General features: G+C 45.0%; 1 protein-coding gene across 2 annotated transcripts in view; it reads right to left on the reverse strand.

The window, feature by feature from the left end:
* The window catches only part of GLB1 (galactosidase beta 1), a 103,558-nt gene that overhangs the window by 8,882 nt on the left and 74,761 nt on the right, over positions 1–19,915 (reverse strand). For both annotated transcript variants that reach the window (XM_086365684.1, XM_086365685.1), the window contains exons 13-15: positions 17,561–17,674; positions 14,570–14,701; positions 12,444–12,698 (exon numbers count right to left, since the gene is read on the reverse strand). In XM_086365684.1, coding sequence (XP_086221810.1) covers positions 12,444–12,698; positions 14,570–14,701; positions 17,561–17,674 — 501 coding nt within the window. The remainder of the gene's footprint in view (positions 1–12,443; positions 12,699–14,569; positions 14,702–17,560; positions 17,675–19,915) is intronic.

The raw sequence follows: 19,915 nt of genomic DNA on the forward strand, positions 1-19,915 counted from the left end.
ACAGGGGCCTCCTCGGGGCCTCCCAGATGGAGGATAGAGCGGGTTTGGTGTCGAAAGGCAGAGTCTTAGAAACCGCCCACGCTTTGGGTGGTCCATCCCCTCTGCATCCCCCTGGTCTGCTAAAGTGCACATCCTCCCAAACTCAGAACTCCATGCCCTGGGAGGGGGTGTGTGATCTGTCTGCCGTGCATGTGTCGATCGCTCAGAACCTCAGGAGCTGGCATGGATGGTCCATGGCGATAGGGACCACCGCTCGCTGGAAAAGAATAGAAAATGCGCATGCTCTGTCCTAGGCATGATAAACGTGTGTTCTCTGACCTTCAGACCTAGGCAACCCAGGCTCACAAATCTCAAGGACAGACCTTCTGGTGTGTGTGTGTGAGGGGGTACAGCTTTACTGAAATGTAATTCACATACTATATAACTCCCTCATTTCAAGTATACAACTCAATGGTTATTAGTTTACTAAGGAGCAATCCAACCATCACCCCAAAGAAAAACTCTTCAGTCTTTAGTATCCACCCCCACCCCCTTTCCCTAATACCCCCTTTTCCCTGCTCTAGGCAACCACTCATCTTCCTGGGTCTATAGATCTGCCTGTTCTGGACATTTCACATACATGGTACCACATGGTATATATGGTTTGTGACTAGCTTCTTTCACGGAACATGTTTTCAAGGGTCATCCATGTCGTTCATTTGTCTTTTTAATATTTTGATTTATTAACACTGCTGGGTGGACTTTCCTCTAGTTGTGGTGAGCAGGGCCTACTTTCCCTCGTGGCGTGTGGGCTTCTCACTGCGGTGCCTTCTCTTGTTGCGGAGCGAGGGCTCTAGGACGCACAGGCTTCAGTGGTCGCGGTGCACGGGCTTAGCTGCTCTGAAGCATGTGGGATCCTCCCCGATCAGGGATAGAACCCGTGTCTCTTGCATTGGCAGCTGGATTCTTTACCACTGAACCACCAGGAAAGTCCTGTTCATTTGTTTTTACTGCCAAATAATTTTCCATTAAACGGATAGGCCATAGTTTGTTTATTCATTATTAGTTGATGGGCACTTGGGTTTTTTTACCTTTTAGTTGATTCTGGATAATTCTGGGTAATACTGCTCTGTACATTTGTGTATAGTTTTTATCTTTATTTTTGGCTGAACCATGCAGCATGTGGGATCTTAGTTCCCCTGCGTACTAGTTTTTGATGAGACGTATGAATTAGATGAGTTTCTTGGGTTCTAAACACCCTGACATATTCATAAATATTGTGTGCACATGTACTTTAAGATTAAATTTTTTTTTTACTTTTGACTGCACTGTTTCTTGGTTGCTTTGTGCAGGCTTTCTCGAGCTATGGTGAGGGGGGCTGTGGGGGCTACTCTTCGTTACTATCCAGGAGCTTCTCATTGCAGTGGCTTCTCTTGCTTCAGAGCACAGTGGGCTCTGGAGAGCGGGCTCAGTAGTTGTGGCTCACGGGCTTCGTGGCTCTATGGCATGCAGAATCTTCCCAGGGATAGAACACGTGTACCCTGCATTGGCAAGTGGATTCTTATCTACTGCACCACCAGGCAAGTCCTGTACATGAACTTTTCAAGCATAAAGGTGCAGAAAACCCATCAGACTAAGTAAGTGAAGAGCTTCTGCCTGGATCATTAGTACAAGCTCCCCCTGGCCTTTGAGGCCCTGTACATGCTGCCGGCCTTTTCATCTGGGCCTCCAAGTCAGACAGACCTAGGGCTGGGGAGCCTTTTCACCAGCATGTCTGTACCTCACACCAGATACTGAGGTCTTTGAGCCTCTATCTGCTCATCTGCAAACTGGAGACACTACCAGGACATCCTACCACAGGGGCCTCCTTTGATGATTATAAAGATAGTGTCTCTTAGGTGCTGAGCAAAATGCCTGGGTCAGTAACTCTTGGGTGTGACACTTCCATGACCTGGCCAAGGTGAACCCCTTTGACCTCCAAAAACATGCTATGCTTTTCCATTTATTTTTTTTCCTTTATATCTGCTATTCTTTCACTTGGAAGTTCCCTCCCTGACATAACCTCTAATTCTGATGAAGGACTTATCCATCCTTTGGGTGTGTTTCAAGCTCCATCTGAGCCTTCAGCCCTGCTCATAACTCCTGGGAAAGATAATGCTGTCTTTATGCGTTACATCTCTTGAAGGTTCTTTCTCTAAGCCATGGAGCTGATGCCACCTGGTGAGCCACCGTTTGTGTTGGCTCTTCTCGTGGGCCTTGGTCCCATACCCCCAGCAACAGCCAAGCCTCTCTTCACCAAAGGGACCCTCAGAAGGCCTGCACTCTACTCACCTCCAAACGCACCTCCAAGAGGTTTCTTCCAAGGGACCCAGCAACATAATCAAGTCCCCTCTTCCACCTGAAGGCAGTTACAGAGCAACCAGGCCCAGGGAGGAGGCCAGATAAACCGGGCACTTAAAAAAAAAAATGCCTCTCGTGAAACTTATGGCTCAGCAGGTGAAACTGGGGCGCCAGCTTGAGTGACGAAGTGTCATGGCTGCTGAGTCTAGACTGGGCTCTAGAGGGATCAAGGGGGACAAAGTGTCTAGGAGGGTTTCAGAGAGGAGTTAATGCCAGTCTTGAAGTTGTGAAAACCCAGTGGGCACAGAGAGGGAATGAACAAGAGTGAACAGAGGACACCAAGAGGGAGAAGAGGGCCAGTAACGAGGGAAGGGAACATGGTGGAAGAGCGGGGTGAGGAAGCGGGAGGGAGAGAATGAGCATGCGCAATCCACTGGGAGGATCCGGGGAAGGCTATACTTTGTTTCCGGGTCAGGCCTAACTTTGTTTCCGGGTCCCAGCGGCCCTAGATATTGCTTCTGGGCTGCATGCAACAAGGAGTTGGAGAGAAGACGGAGAAGCTGACAAAGTGCAAGAGGAGGAAAAGAGAGAACAGGAACTCGGCCTGGAGGAAGAAGGTGGGGAGGGGGTTTGGAGCTTGCACTTCCTTCTAGAGGCCACGGGGCAGGAAGTGAGGGTGGAGGCAGAAAGATAAGTCTGACAGGAAGCTGAGGAACAAAGGATCTCACCTGATAGCGTCAAGTAGGGTGAGTCCTCTGTGGAGGAGGTGGGGAGGAGGCAGGTGGTTTAAGGAAGGTGGTGAGAGTTAGAGGCCAGCTGGGGATAGGGAAGACTTGCTGGGCAGCTTGGGGACCTCCAGAGTTTGGACACTGAGGGGACGAATATGCCAGAGAGGCCACACCCGGGGTCCTCAGTTACCGAGAACTAGCAGAGAGAGGCCAGTGCTGAATCCATTCCCAGTGAGGGTGAACAAGGAGTGGAAGGGCAAGGGGGCCAGTGGATTGAGGGCTCCTAAGGAAAAGACTTTTCGCTGGAGAAGACTCTGATGCTGGGAGGGATTGGGGGCAGGAGGAGAAGGGGATGACAGAGGATGAGATGGCTCGATGGACGTGGGTTTGAGTGAACTCCGGGAGTTGGTGATGGACAGGGAGGCCAGGCGTGCTGCAATTCATGGGGTTGCAAAGAGTCGGACACGACTGAGCGACTACACTGAAGGAAAAAAAATGGTGGTGTCGTCTAGGCAGGATAGGGAAGAACTGTGGCCCTGATGGTGGAGTTTCAGGTCATCTACAAGATCCAAGAGTAGACCTGGGAGCCTTGAGAATTTTGAGGGATAGAAACATATGGCCAGAGAGAGGATGCTGCTAAGTCGCTTCAGTCGTGTTCGACTCTGTGCGACCCCATAGACGGCAGCCCACCAGGCTCCCCCATCCCTGGGATTCTCCAGGCAAGAGTGCTGGAGTGGGGTGCCATTTCCTTCTCCAGTGCATGAAAGTGGAAAGTGAAAGTGAAGTCGTTCAGTCGTGTCGAACTCTTAGCGACCCCATGGACTGCAGCCTACCAGGCTCTTCCATCCATGCGATTTTCCAGGCATGAGTACTGAAGTGGGGTGCCATTGCCTTCTCCCAGAGAGAGGATAGTAGAGCTTAAAATTACAGAAAAATGTTCACCAGGAAATATATGCTTGGGCGATAAACTAAGTCTCAATAAATTTAAGAAGATTTTGCAACCATCACCACAATTTAATTTGGGGACATTTCCATCACCCCAAAAAGAAACCCCATACCAATTTTCAGTCACTCTCTATTTCCACCCTAAGTCCTAGGCAGCCATTCATTTACTTTTTGGCGTTTCTGATTGGCCTTTTCTTTTTTTTTTGATTGACCTTTTCTGAAGAATTCAGACAAATGGGATCACACAATATGCAGTCTTTTATGATTGGCTGCTTTTACTTAAGGGTCTTCAGTCTTGCAAAACACCTCCAAGGGAATGGTCAGTCTTTGGATGGGGTGTGTTAATCTCTATTCACAGGTGGGCAGGGACCTCCAGGGAGGCCATTAAGTATGATTATAATAATAAAGCAATGAAAATCAAGTCAAAGAAACAATTTTGAACAGGGAAGCAGAACTGGCTTCCTCCTTGCAACATTCCTTGAAGAATGTGATGGCAACCCACTCTAGTACTCTTGACTGGAAAATCCCATGGATGGAGGAGCCTACAGTCCATGGGGTTGCAAAGAGTTGGACACGACTGAAGCGACTTAGCAGCAGCAGCGGCTTTTACTTAGCATAATATTTTTCAGATTTATCCATGTTGTAGCCTGTATCAGTAGTCTGTCCCTTTTTATTGTGGAATATCATTCCATTATATGGATATTGCATAGTTTCTTTCTCCATTTATCAGTTGATGGACATTTTGAATTATTTCCAACTCTTGGTTATTTTGATAATGCTACTATGAACATTTGCATATAACTCTTTGTGTAGACACATGTTTTCATTTCTCTTGGGAACAGCTGGGAGTAGAATTGAAGGCAATGGCACCCCACTCCAGTACTCTTGCCTGGAAAATCCCATGGACGGAGGAGCCTGGTAGGCTGCAGTCCATGGGGTCACTAAGAGTCGGGCACGACAGGGCGACTTCACTTTCACTTTTCATGGTAATTTTAGGAGAAATTGAAGAAACTGCCAAACTGTGTTCCAAAGTGTTTGTACCATTTTACAATTCCACTAGCAATGTAGGAGGGTTCCCATTTCTCCATATCCTTGCCAACATTTGTTCTTGTCCATCTTTTAATATTACAGCCATTCTAGTGGGTGTGAAGTGGTATTTCATTGTGGTTGATTTGCACTTCCTTAATGATTTGCACTTCCTAAAAGCATTAAGCATCTTTTCACATACTTATCTTCTTTGGTGAAATGTCCATGCAAGGCCTTTGCCCATTTTTTGAGTGGGTTGGTTATCTTTCTATTACTGAATTCTTTATATATTCTAGAACCAAGTCCTTTGTCAGATATATGCATTGAAAACATTTTCTGCTAATCTGAAGTTTGGATATTCATTTCTTAAATAATGTCTTTTGAAGGGAAAACATTTTCAATTTTGATAAAATCTAATTCATCAATTTTTTTCCTTTAAGGATTATGTATTAGGTCTCAAGTCTAAGAAGTCTTTGCCTAATGCAAGATCAGGAAGATTTTTCTCCTTCTTCCAGAAGTTTTATATAAGAATTAAGTTAGAAATAAAAAAATAAAAAATGCTTCTAAAACAAAAACACAGAGAATTCCTTGGTGAGCCAGTGCTTAGGACTGTGTGCATTCAATGCTGAGGGCCTGGGTTCAGTCCCTGGCCAGGGAACTAAGATCCCACAAGCTGTACAGTATGGCCAAAAAAAAAAAAAAAAAATATATATATATATATATATATATATATAATATTAAACAATGCATATTTAAATCACTTATGGTTCAAAGAAGAGATATTAAGGGAAATTAGAAAATATTTCAGACAGAATGATAATGAAAACATATTTCCATAAACATGTAAAAATCAAACATTATAAAAGGGCACTTATTAAACACATGCCATGTGCATCTTCGGCTTCCCTGGTGGCTCAGCTGGTAGATAATCCGCCTGCAATGCAGGAGACCTGGGTTTGATCCCTGGGTTGGGACGATCCCCTGGAGAAGGGAATGGCTACCCATTCCAGTATTCTGGCAAAGAATCAGACACGACAGAGCAACATTCACTTTCACTTTCACATGTGCGTCTTCTCTTGCAGCTTTTTTTCCAGTATTTTTTTCCCTCTTCTCCTTCAGAGCCAAACTTCTCAAGAAGAATGTTTATCTTTAAGTATCTGTATTTTTCATGTTTCCATCTCCTCCCCCTTCAGTCCTCAGTAGAAGGCTGTTTGGCTTGCAGTGTTCGCTCCACTGGCTTAGCCCTTACTGAGGGTCCCTGTGACCCCTGGTGCTAAACCCAGCAGAGATGCTTCAGTCTTCATCTCACTTGCCTCTTGGCAGCATAAATGCTGTTCTCCTCCCATTTGTTTGGTCTCTCCTCACTCTCCATCATGTTTGTGTCTCTCAAAGATCAGCTCAGTGTCTTCCTTTCTTCCTTCTGCGTCATCTGTCCTTAGAGGAACTTGTCTACTGGTCATGTCTTCAATGACCATCCATATACAAATGATCTCATTCATATATTCCCAGCCCAGATCCGTCCTCTGAATACCCACCCATAAATCCAACAGCCTCCTCAAGTACCTTCTCTCCGCTATTCCCCATGGCCTAACTCAACTGTCCACATCCAAACTCATGATCATGCTCTTCTAGCACAAATCCTCTTTTGAAATTTCTTCTTTCAGTAAATGGTGTTATCTTCCTAGCAGCATGCCTAGAACCTGAGAGTCACCTGATATGTCCTTCTCTTTCAATACCTATGTCCAATCTATCACTACCTCTTTATGGATTTAACTACAAACATCTCTCAAATAGTGTGTCATTGCCATCTTGTCCCACCAACCCCGTCTGGCAACGAAACTATGGTCCAGCCTCCTAGCCAGTTTCCCTGAGCCCAGTCCATCCCAGGGTCACAGAAACTCATTGCATCACAACCATGCCATGTCACTCTGTTTTGGTGGCTCTCAAAAGAAAGATAAAACTGTAATGTGGTTAAATACCCTGTCCTGATCTAGTCTCTACCCACTTTCCAGCTTCTTCTCTGAACCACAACCCTTCTTCTCTGTGTTCCATACAGTTGAGTTCTCTATGAGTTCCTCATTTTGGCCACTTTTCCCTCTAACCACATAACCTTGGCATGTGCTAGCTCCTCTGCCTGGCGTATGTTTCCCTCCCCTTTCTGCCATGTTAAGTCCTATTCAACCCATCTCTGTCAAGCATCATGTTCACATGTCCATCATGTTCCCTAACCACCTTAACATGGGCAAATGCCCAATTATTGTCAACCTCCATATCTCTTCTTAGCACCCATTGCATCTGCAATTGTATCATTTAATTTGAGTGATGATATGATTTGGGTATGCTAGATTTTAAGTTCCATGAGAGCAAGAGGGCTTCCCTCGTGGCTCAGATGGTAAAGAATCTGCCTGCAATGCAGGAGACCTGGGTTTGATCCCTTGGTCAGGAAGATCCCCCAAAGAAGGGCATGGCAACCCACTCCAGTATTCTTGCCTGGAGAATCCCATGGAGAGAAGAGCCTGATGGTCTACAGTCCATGGGGTCACAGAGTTGGACACGACTGAGTGACTAGCACACGCCCAGACTTTAAGTTCTGAGAGAGCAAGAACCATATCCAGTTCTCTTCATTTTTGGATCCTTAGTGCCTGGCACAAGGTGTGGGCACGTTGTAGTGAAAAGGAGCAGGACCCTATGGGCCTTCCCCCACCATGCTTCCTGCCTGCCTTTTGTCTGTAGAAAACCTTTAGCCAAAGGATAAGTTTAATCAGAGAACTAAGAAAATACAGAAGCAAAGGAAAATAATCAAATAGGATAAAATAATAATAAAGTCAGTAAGCAAAGTCAAGGAGCTTTAGTTTCTTCTCAAGGGTTTTAGATAGTATTAGAGCCATATCCTTGGAGCTGTGTTGTAGATGCTGAAACCCCCACCAGGTGGAAGACGTTAACTACATGAAGACCAGACTATAGCCCCACGAATTGGCCCCAGGGAAATGGAAGCAAACCGACCCCAGAACTGAAGATTAATTGCACTTAAAATAATCAAGATGACACTGGTCAGGGATTTCCTGGTGGTCCAGTGGTTAGGACTCCACACTTCCACTACAGGCAGCCCGTGCTCAAGCACTGGTCAGGGAACCATGATCCCAAAAGCTATGCAGTGCGGCAAAACAAATACCCAAAATGCTGTCAAAAAAGCTGTGCAGTGCGGCAAAACAAATACCCAAAATGCTGTCAGACCACTGCATGATCAATTTCAAGGCGACTCAGAGCTGACTGTAGCCCCCTCCCGAACACCTATACAACCCTGAAGATCCCCTTTAAAAGCTCTTGCTCACTGCTTGTCAGTGGGAGGAGGAATGAGTTGGCCTATGGACAGGAGTCTGTCCTCCCTTTGGTTTCATACATCTGAAAAAAAGACAACTTTCCTTTCCACTAACCTTGCCTCTTTATTGCTTTTGAGCTCCGAGCACCTGGACCCACTTTTGCTAACAGATTTTGATGCAACGAGACTGAGCTCTCGCAATACCTGCCTCCTGGGGGTTTTCCCCGAGGGAAGCCGCCACCATGAAGACACGCCAGGAAGGCTTCAAGGAGCCATTGCTCATGGCTCTCAGGTCCGGGGAGGAGATTTGGGGGACATTCCTACCAGCTGCCAAAACCATTTGTTTCAGGGGTCCTCCCTGTTTCTCCCCTGCTCGGCACTGGCCGCCAACATGCGCTTTCTTGGTGGAACAGAAAGACACCCCAGGACGAGTTGAGGAGCTCCCAGACCCAGTAAGTCCACAGGTGTGCACCCGGCTAACTTCTCTTTTGAGCTTGAAGTGCTATTTGGGCATTTTTGCCAGCTGGTTCTGATGTATGTATGATGTTGAGGACTGTTTGTGTTGCAGAGTGTTTATCTGGGACTCCATATCTGTCATCCTCTCAGGGGATTTATGACAGTTCTTTCTCTGGTGTGTGAGTGTGTATTCTGTTTGTGTGATTGGTATTCTTGTCTTTTGTAAAGTGAAAAATTCAGGTTCATTAGAAAAATTTTAGCTATGAAACTATGACTAAAGGGAAAAAAATGATTTTTTAAACACTGGGTGGCCACCAAGTGTTCTTCAAACTCCAAAAAAAATTGGTTATGATGAAAGTCTTTTATTTTTGCATATGCAGTTAGAAAAAACATACTTTTTTTTTCTATTCACAATTCTGACCCTGAGAGAAACAAAAATATGCTTAGGAGAAAGCTTGAAGTTAAGTCTTGTCCTTGAAATACAAACACAGCTCACGTTGAGACTTCAGACTTGGGTTATTTAGTACAATTTTAAACAAAAAAAAAGGAAAGAGGGCTTAGATTTAAACACAATAAATGCATATTATTAAATACACATATTGTACCACATTAAAGAGAAATTGTGCTATGAAAAAAATGTATGTTTTTAGAGGTTATGGAATATGTTCTTAAGTTTGCCAATCAGAAATGCTGGTATAACAGTTCAACTACTTGTTACTTAGTTTTGTTAAGGCTTTAAAGGGTTAAAAATTGTAATATGTGAAAATGATAGGGATACACTTCAGTATTGAAAGCAAGTAGGATATGTGTTGTCTGCCAGAGAAAATATAAAGGATGGAGATTTTGTTTTTTTCCTTTGGCCCCACCGTGTGGCCTGCAGGATCTTAGTTTTCACCAAGGATCAACCCTGTCCCCCTGCAGTGGGAGCTCGAAGTCCTAACCACTGCATCTCCAGGGAATTCCCAGGAGATATTTTTGTTGAAGGATAAAAGGAGAATAACTTTGGGTGGGAAAAAAATTAGAAATTAAAATGGATATAGAAAATATCCTTTTTTGTAAAGAAAAACAAAGTACTATGAGAAAGGAATTTTGGACACTTAAGATTGATTAAAATTAGATTGAATTTAGTAAAGTAAATGAATTTTAATGGTAAGCTGATACAGGGCAGCAATTTGGTTTTCTGTTACGAGAATAGAGTTTTCCTGGAATATTGTGCTGCTTTTGATAACAGATCGTAAGTTTCTTTATCTAGGTAACTTTGAGTTTTCCAGAGGGCCCCTGAGGAATCTCAGAGAAAAATACTGTTAAGAAATTGACAGAATTCTAATGGAAAGCTGTTTTTCTTCTAATCATACTTTTGACCCCAATGTTCAGGATGGAAAAAACTGTTTAATGAAGTTATCACAGAGTCTAACTACTCATGATGTGTACCATTGCTGCCTTTAAGTTTACTACTTAAAATACATGTACAAGGTGTAAAGATTGGGTGTAATCAATACAGTGTATGACCTAGAAAATGCTTCCCTGTCAGCATACCTCTCTCTGCTTGTTTGTTACGTCTAATTAGTTTTCTCCCAGTGTGGATGACTAGACAAATATATAAACAAAAAGTCGGCCGAGCACCGAGGGACATGAATGGACCGAGAGCAGGCAACAACTGAGCCACTCTGGCAACAGTGGAAAATATATTGATTATCAGTGCTTTTTACGGGAAAGGGGAAAATGGTAGAAGTTTTCATATACTGAGGTATGGGGGTCATTCTGGCTTATACATGATTTAATTTGAACTTTAGGCTGACCAGGGCTTCCCTGGTGTCTCAGAAGGAAAAGAATCCACCTGCAATGTGGGAGACCTGGGTTCGATCCCTGGGTGGGAAGATCCCTTGGGGAAGGAAATGGCAGCCCGCTCCAGTATTCCAAATAGCCAGCTTATGGCCTATTTGACATACATTGTACATCTGCTTTAACCATTAAGAAGAAAATACATTCAGAGAATAATACAAAGATGCATTTTGATTATTATCCTCATCCATAATATGTCTGCTAATTTTTAAGCGTTTATCCAGGCACTGTGACAAGGCAATCAGACAGAGGTCATGTTTTCACAATACAAAATACTGATGCTAAACTTGAGACTTGAGATTATTTCCAACTCTGTGTCCATTCCCCAGATTAGGCAGGACTGCACCCCATTTCAGCAGAGAGGAACCAGAGCAGCCAACACCCACTGCCTCAAAGAATCGGGGAATACTGGAAGAGAAATGAATTAAAACCAAGTGCCTCTGCCAACTTTATTACTAACTTCATTCTCTATTCAAAACTTTTATTCCATTTCTTGCTCTCTATCTGTCTCTCCTTAATCTTGAAGCGTGTCAAAAAGGGGTGGATTGAAAGGGAACAAGACCCTATGGTCCCCAACCCCCATGTCCTCTGCCTGTCTTTTGTCTGCAGAAAACTTTAACCAGTTTAAACAGAGAATTGGGAAAATACAGAAGCAAAGGGAAAAAATCAAACAGGACAAAATGATAATGGTTGAGTCAGTAAGCAAAGTTAAAGACCTCTAGTTTCTTCTCAAGGATCATAGATAATATTCTGAGCCATATCCTTGGAGCTGTGTTGTAGACACTGAAACTCCCACCAGATGGAAGAATTTAATTACATGAGGACCAGACTGCAGCCATGACATGAGGTGCCACAATTCCGAGAATTGGCCCCTAGGAAATGGGAACAAACTGACCCTGGAACTGAAGATTAACTGTACTTAAAACAATTAAAATGACACTGCTCAGACCACCGCATGACCAATTTCAAGACGACTGTCAGAGCTGACTGTGCTGTTTCTGCATGTAGCTCCTCCCTCTGCCTATAAAAGCTCTTGCCCACTGACTGTCAGTGGTGGGGGAGTTGGCCTGTGGACAGAACTCTGCCCTCCCCCAGCGTTGCCAGCCTCTGAAATAAAGCAAAGTTGCCTTTCCACCAACCTGAACTCTTCATTGGCTTTAGGGTGGCGAGCAGCTGGACCCACTCTCAGAAACAGAAACCACTAAATATTTGTTGAATGAATAACTTGAGTCATGATAAGGTCTAAGATGAAAATAGGACTTGAAGTAGAGAAGACAATGGTGAAAGAAGACATGTCTTCCAAGAATAAAGGAGAATGAAGCAGGCAGTAAAGTGGCCAGGGGGGAGCTGAGGATCCTACAGACAGGGGTGGATGCACCCTGGGCATGGGAGCATCCCCATACGGAGGTGGGGTGGTCTGGAGAGTATAGAGTTAGGCGTGAACAAGAGAAAACAGGCTTCCCAGAGATTTGCCCCTTTGCCTGGGCCGGATTTTCTTCAGTATAAATAAGAAATGCTATTCCTAGTCAGTTTTCAAAGACGGTATGGTTTTTCTTAGGGGAAGGAGGAAGTTGCTAAAGAAAGTTGTCAATGAAAATGGGCTAGATGGTTACCTTCAGGCTGACCACAGCATCTTTGAAGATCTGCTGTGGCCCTGCTCCTGACAAATGGATAAGCATCCACAGAAAACCCTCCACTCCCCTGAGTCTCACGCAGCACACCATTAGCAGTCTTTTTGATGCTGTATCAGACACAGAAAAGAAGACATCGGAGGCCTAAACGCAAATACTTTCCATGAAGACACATACCTTGGTCCATCCAGGAAACTGGATAAAGGTGTCCTGAGGCAAGTCTGCGATCCCGCTGGGAATAGTGAAGTTACCCACATAAAAGGTCGGGAGTGCGTAGGTAGGGGGGCTGTGTGCACGGGCTTTATTGTGGTAGCCCCCGTCACGGCCACCCCAGGTCCCCAGGTGACTGCGTACTGCATCCTCCATGTCCAGCGGGAAGATCTCCCAGTTGGTGAGGATTTTGGAACCAAGGGTCAGGTTAGAAACAAGACCCTGTAAAAGAGAAACAGAGTGATGAGCTGGGGGCTAAAGATGGTGCAGAGAGGCTTCATGTGACTCTGTGTTCCAGCCCTAAATTCCTGGGAAAAGCAAACTGGGATATGAAACACCAACAGCACATGAAATCCAAACTGTGTGTCCATCAGAGTGACACAGATCTGGCTTGAGGCCAGAGCTTTCGACCTCAGATCCCCGTCTTCAGTGTTTGGTTCAGAGACATGGCCAGAACAGAGGAAATGATGGTTTCGAGGGTGGGAGAGTGAATGGAGGTGGGGGGAGAATGCAAAGGAACACTTGGCCACTGTAAAAGGATAGAAGGGTCTGTGATAATGATGGGGAGCCTGAGACTCACATTCTGAAGTTGCTCTATTTGTCCAGCGGAGGCAAGGGCTTGAGGTGTCCATGGCACCAGACACTGCATGGAAGCCTTTGCTCATGGCTCATCTGGCTTCCTCTTCCCAGCCTTTCATGAGTGGAACTTTTCCATCCCAGTGGGATCCCATATTTGTTCTACGACACCTGTCAATACCATGTCTCAGTGGCCCAATCAGTAATTCAATAAGCGTTGACCATGCAGCTGTGTGCCAGGCTCTTTGCTGGGTCCTGGGGATTCAGGCACCTCACAAGAGTCCCCGTCACTCTGTGGGTCAGTGTGGCCTATGATAGCCAAGCAGCACGACCATTAATTAGTCTGACCACAAGGACGGTAACAGGAACATTTCTTTTATACTGGAGACAAAAGTGGCCCCTGCATGACTGTTCTCCAGGAGTGTCACTGCTTTGCTTCTGAGATGCCACCAGGAGGGTCAGGAGATAGCCCCAGACACCTGTCCTGTCGTGGGTGTTGCCGTCATTCTGGAGGTGCAGCCTTCCCTCCTCTAGCACGTGGTGAGCTAACCGAGGGGCAGCCTGTATCTCAACATCCTTGCCTTCCTCCAAAAGCACCGCATGGAGCACACACACAGAGGATGAGCATAGCAAACACTTACTGAACAACGCTCTCAAAATGCACATCAGAAAAGCATACTTGGACTAGATGCCTAGGCACAGACTAACCAAGAGAGCTGAGAGCAGTGCACGGAGGGAAAGGCTTTCTAAAATTCAAGAGTTTGTCCACACCCAGAAAACAGCAGAACAAATGCTAAATTGGCTTTGTTGGCATGGGAGTGCCTTTTGCAGGCTTGGTGGGTTTTTTAAGCAAAGGAAAAGCATGGTGCAGTGGCTTCCTCCTTCTGTTTCTTGCTAAAGGATGGCTGAACTCAAATGCAAGGGTTCTGTTTGCAAAGCTCAACTTTCTCATCATCTACAGAGGAAAACAGATCTTCAAAATAACCCAACTTCTAGGCTGCAAAACAAATCAGGTAAGTTTACTCATCAAATTTGGCAAAGGGCGCATGCTTTTAAAAATTACTTCTACGTGGACTTCCCTGGTGGTACAGTGGATAAGAATCTGCCTGCCAGTGCCGGGGACACGGGTTCAGTCCCTGGTCTGGGAAGATTCCACATGCCTCGGAGCAACTAAGCCCATGAGCCACAACTTCTGAAGTCCCTGCACTCTCGAGCCCATGCACTGCAACTACTGAAGCTCATACGCCCTAGAGCCTGTGCTCCACCATCAAAAGAAGCCACCGCAATGGGAAGCCCGCGCACTGCAACTAGAGAGTTGTCTCCACTAGAGAAAGCCTGTGCGCAGCAGCAAAGCCCAGCACGACCAAAGCAGAAAATCACTTCTACGTGAACAGGGCTGCAAGGAAAGAGTGTATGCAGGAGAGTCTTTAAGTGGATTTACAGAAACTTTCCCCAATGACTCAGGCACAGTTTGGTCAACCTTTGAGTCTCACTCCCAACAGGGAGGCTGGGCCTACCTTAAAATCACTGATAGACGAGCCATAGTTCACACGCCCCATATTCTCCACCAGGAGGTCCAAGGTGGCTCCAGCTTTCCCTGTTATGTTCAGGGTGATCACGGATTCTCGTTCAAGGACTCCCTGGGCAACCTGTGGGTTCAGTACCAAATGAGAATTAACTAGGGTGGGAGGGTCAGCAGAGGCAGCCTGCTCAGTCAACTCCACACTCATTTTGCTACCCTGACGTGTCACCAGACTTCAGACAGAAGTGCTCTGATGGCTCCCTTGCCCAAGTCCTCAGCCAGATGCCCAGGCTCCTGCAACAACTGCTTTCTTCATAGGAGGGTTGCCAGACTCAGCTCCCAGCAGGGAAGGGCTGAGGCTGATTTCCTTAGCTCTGGGTTATTTTCTTGTATGTCTATTTTATTTTTTTATTTTGTATTTATTATTATTTTAAATGTTATTCATTTATTTTTAATTTTTGGCCATGCCGCAAAGTACACGAGATCTTAGTTCCCCAGCCAGGGATCAAACCTGCACTCCTTGCAGTGGAATCACAGTCTTAAACACTGAACTTCCAGGGAAGTCCCTTATTTTTTAAATTTAACTTTTATTTTATATTGGGGTATAGTTGATTTACAATGTGTTCACTACAGGTGTACAGCTAAGTGGTGCAGTTATATGTATACATATCAATATATGAATTCTTTTTCAGATTCCTTTCCCATATAGGTTATTACAGAGTATTGAGTAGGCTGTGCATCTATTTTTAATAGAGAGGGGATGGAGGCAGAAATTCCAGGGAAAGATTTCTAATACAGGAATCTCTTCATGCGCTCACAGCAAAAAAGGCAGTAATAAAAAATAGGTTTTAAATCACATGGAGATGGGACAAAATAAGACAAACGAGATAAAATCAGAGAGTTAGGTGGAGTAGTTTTACTTCAAAATACCTGATATGATACATTAACCACAAAGATGAAATAATAGAATGAGGGGAAATAACTGGTAATTTAGCAGCAACATATTCCTAACTTTTTAAAATGCAAGATTCTTTAAAAAACAACAACAAACAAACAAAAAAATCACTAAAACAACCCTCAAATTGGAATTTTAGAAATCGTTGCCATCAGTATACATACTCATAGCGTTTTAGACATTTGCTGCCACTCAAAACCACTCATCACCATAGGATGGAAATATTTTCATTTGAAATTGTCTCTCACCTGAAACTACCACAACATTGTTAACTGGCTGTGCCCCAATACAAAAGAAAAAGTTTAAAATCTGAAAAAAAAAAAGAATAAGTAGTTTGGGAGACATGGGAGATTGCTGTAGAGAAATCGAAGCAGCAGAGAATTAGTTCTGATAGTTCTTGAGTGACCTTGGGTGAATCACTCCCTTCTCTGGCCCTTAATTTCTTTCCTTTTGTGTTGCTTTTGAAGCATAGTTGATTTACAATGTTGTGTTAGCTTCGGGTGTCCAGCAAAGTGATTTCATTTTACATATTCTCTTCCATTATCGATTATTATAAGATATTGAATATAGTTCCCTGTACTATAGAGTAGGACCTTGTCGTTTGCCTATTTCATATATTAAAATCACTTCATTCTTTTTTTTTTTTTTAAAGAAAAATTAAAAATTTTTTTTCCTCAACAAATTTTCTTGGTTAGGAACAATCTTTCATGTGTTTATTTCACATGATTGTCTCAGTGAGAGGAATGGAAATCCTATAACGTTATGTATGAAATCAAAGTCTTCGTATCTCTTAGCTCTGATTATCATGAACAGCCCTTCAGAATATAACTTCTCATGTAGGATGAAGACCCTAAGTTAAAATGACTCATCTGGTGTATACAAAACAGACCCTGCCATCCAAGAGTAAAGAAGACAGGAATGACACCCAGTGTCAGTCAGAGGGGATGGCCCTGGACTAGGGGGGCAACCAGGAAGTTCGGATGGACGAGGGGGTGTATACCTCAGGCAGATGGAGTGCAGGTGAGGCTACACCAGCCAGCAAGGGGAAGAGCTCAGGAGCATCACAAGGAGGGTGGAGCCTGAGGATGGGAAGGCAGCAGTCTCCCTGACTGTCATGTTACTGAGGTAGGAGATAGATGGGCCCTTGGGTTGGACATCTGGCATTTGTCAAGTGGGGTCAAACTGAAGACACTCCAAGGACAAAGCTAGTGGCAGAAGCTGACCTCTGCTGAAGAGAAGCTGAAGATGACCACTCCTGAGGGCAAGGGAAACTTCCCTGTCCGTACACGTGCAGGCAGGCTCCTTGGGGGTCACAACGTGCCACCCCATGACAAGTGAGGACATGCACCCAGAGGCCTCTGCAGTGGGATCCATTTTAGCAAAAAGTTACGCACGCATGTTGGGGAAGGCCCAAGGACAGGTCAAGTGTGAAAAAAGAAACGATAATTGGCCAAAGGTACACAAAGACCCAGAAGGACTGTCTTATATAAGGGATTTGAATCACCTCTTTACTACATTCCCCATTCAGGACACCTGCTGTCCTCTCCAGGTGTGTATTTCTGCCTTGCTTCAGTCTTTTATTTTTATTTATTTTTTGTATTTTGGTCCTGCTGTGTGGCATGCAAGACAGTTCCTGGATCAGGGATCAAACCCAGGCCCTGGCAGTGAAATGCTGACTCCTAACCACCAGGGAACTCGGATAAACACGCTGTTTCTCTGTGTGCTGTCCCTCTTCCTGTGCTGTGTCTCTAAGGATAAACTTGCTACCTGTTTTTACAGTTTTTGCCTCCTTGAAACATTCTTGCATTCACACAGGGGAAAGAGCCAAGAGAACTTTGCCTGTAGCCCCTGGTGGCCCAGCAGCTAAGATTTCTGCTTTTCATCCAGGCTAACCAGGTCCAGTTCCCGGGCAAGGAATAAGATCTCTCCTCAGGACTGCTTACTGCTGTCTCTCTGAGATCATTACCAAGTGCAACCCACAACTCTCCTCCCCCGTGGGGGCAGACACACAAATTCAGAGAGAATTCTTACCCCGTTCACAGAGACGTAGGCCCGGTCATGGACACCACTGGGTGGCGAAGAGAGGGGTGTAGGGTCGCTGCAGTCTTCAGGGAGCATTGTTCGGTACAGCACAAATCCAAAGTACTGGTTAGAGAAGGATGCAAGAAAAAGACATCACTCTTGCAGTTCACCTTAGGAGAACTGGGTCACCCTCCATCCGCGTGAAAGCAACATTTCTAAAACTATAGGAATGAAATGCTTCCCCAGCTTCGGCAAATATTCTGTCTAATTAAAGGGAACTGGCTTCAGTTTTCAGATCACAGAATAACCATCACAGCAGCTAACTGCAAGGAAGCCTGGAGGCCTTTGTCAAACATCCCCTCCCCTCCCACAAGAGGGAACCAGACCCTGGAACGTGGTAGGTGATGTGCCCAGAATAACTTGGGGGGATCCTGTCACAGATCAAAAGGTTACTGCCATTACCTCAAAAACCAAAACCAAGGACAACAAAAACAAAAGGTAAACAGCAACAGAATGCTCCGTAAAGCATTCTCCAGCTTCTTGGGCTAACTCTGCTCTAACATACAAAACAAGAGTCAATCAGAAACCGTTTCAAGTGGAGGCGAGAGGGAAACAGGCGGCGAGAGACAGATGGAGGTGGGGGTGAAATGTGCCTCTAAATGAGCCTCAGAAAGTACTTTGAGATGCTGGGACCCCTGGTTGGAAAGGAAGCCCCCAAACACCAGCCTGGGTGAATGGCTTCCTGAGTGGTCATTAGCTGGGAGAGCTGGACAAGTCAGGTCATACAGGAGAATCCAAATGGAAACCCAGCAGGAAACAGTTTCCCACTCCTCAGCCCTGAATGCGAGAAAGAGCAGCCCAGCAAAGGGGAGGGGTGATATGCAGGAGCGGAAGGAAAATGCTAACCCGTGTTCCTGTGCTGCAGGAAAGTGCTGAACTCAAGAAATGCCACTGTCATCACCCAAACCTTCGAGCACAAGGATGCCTCCCTTCCAGACCCCCAAATCTCCATCTCTTGTTTCTTTTTTTCTTTTGAATGCAGCAGAGTGGTGAGTCCTAGCTCAGAGACTAGGGGTTTCCAGGAGGGGAGCAGAAGGTGAGATGCTCCCTGCAATGGCAAAGTGAGGACTCCGGACGGGGCGGATGGGGGAGGCAGCTGCAGGGGTACCAGAGCTGCACCCCACTCCCTGCAGCTGTGCCCACCGAGAGGTTTGCTGGAAGTAAATCTTCTACGGCCTGTCCCAGATCTGAAGCAGTCAGGGCCCAGGAGCCACACCTGATCTGAGAGCACTGCCTTGGCCAAAGGTGAGAGAGCAGAAAGGGGCTGAGAAAAAGCAAGGACACTAACCTGGGATCCACTTCCCAGGTTCCCACTGCTCTGAGCTGTGTCTTATCTGATGTGCTCCGACCCTCCTCAGTGGAGAGGACAGGTAGATGGAGACACGGATGTACAACCAGTGTGTGTTGGAACCAGAGAAAGAACACTACCCAACGCTAACAAAAAAGTGAGGGGGGCTTAATTAATCATTTTTATTTATCACAAAGCAGTATTGCTGGAGTGAAATCACAAACTCAAAAAAAGACAGTTATTTGTTCTTAGTTCCAAGATACAATAATATAACAAAATAAGCTAAAGCAAGATCAAATGTGCTGTTACTATATCATTCTCCAGAAGGTGATCTCCTCAGAAGTCAGAAAGGAGCCCCTACATAATTTTCCATTTCAAAAACCAGAGCTGAGATCTTAACTAAGTGATCAAATAGAACACTGAACTAAAGGCACCAAGTGACCCTACTACGGCAGCCTGAGACGAACACGCTGCGGCCGTTGTGTGTGTGCCAAAAATGTCTCACTGAGTCTAACCGGTGAGGTGTGGTCTGCAAAACTTAGAAACTGTCTGAACTCTTCAGACATGACCATGTCACGAGAGAGAGAGGAAAAACAGACTCAGGAACTGTTTCAGATGAAAGCAGACTAAATGCAATGTGTGATAGTGGACTGGCAACTGGACTGAAAAGAGAGAAGCTATAAGGGACATTGCTGAAATAAACTGGGATACCTGATCGTAGAATGTATATTAGATAATAGGACTGTATCCATGCTAGATTTCTTAAGGGTGATCATTATTTGTGATCATGTACTATAATGTCCTTCTTAAAAATACATGCTCTAATATTTAAGAGTGGAAGTGTCATGATGTTGACAACTACCTCAAATGCTTAAGAAAAACAAAAAGCAGCTGACTCCAAACCATACACACACAGAATGCCAATGAAGCAGCTGTTAACACTTGATGGATCTAGGTTAAAGCTCTATGGGTGTTGTACTATTCTTGCAAGTTTTCTAACACAAAAAGTTGGGTAA

The sequence above is a fragment of the Bos grunniens genome, chromosome 22, assembly GCF_055505025.1.
Source record: "Bos grunniens cultivar Pamir isolate PY7600 chromosome 22, Bosgru_T2T1.0, whole genome shotgun sequence".
Lineage (NCBI taxonomy): Eukaryota > Metazoa > Chordata > Mammalia > Artiodactyla > Bovidae > Bos > Bos grunniens.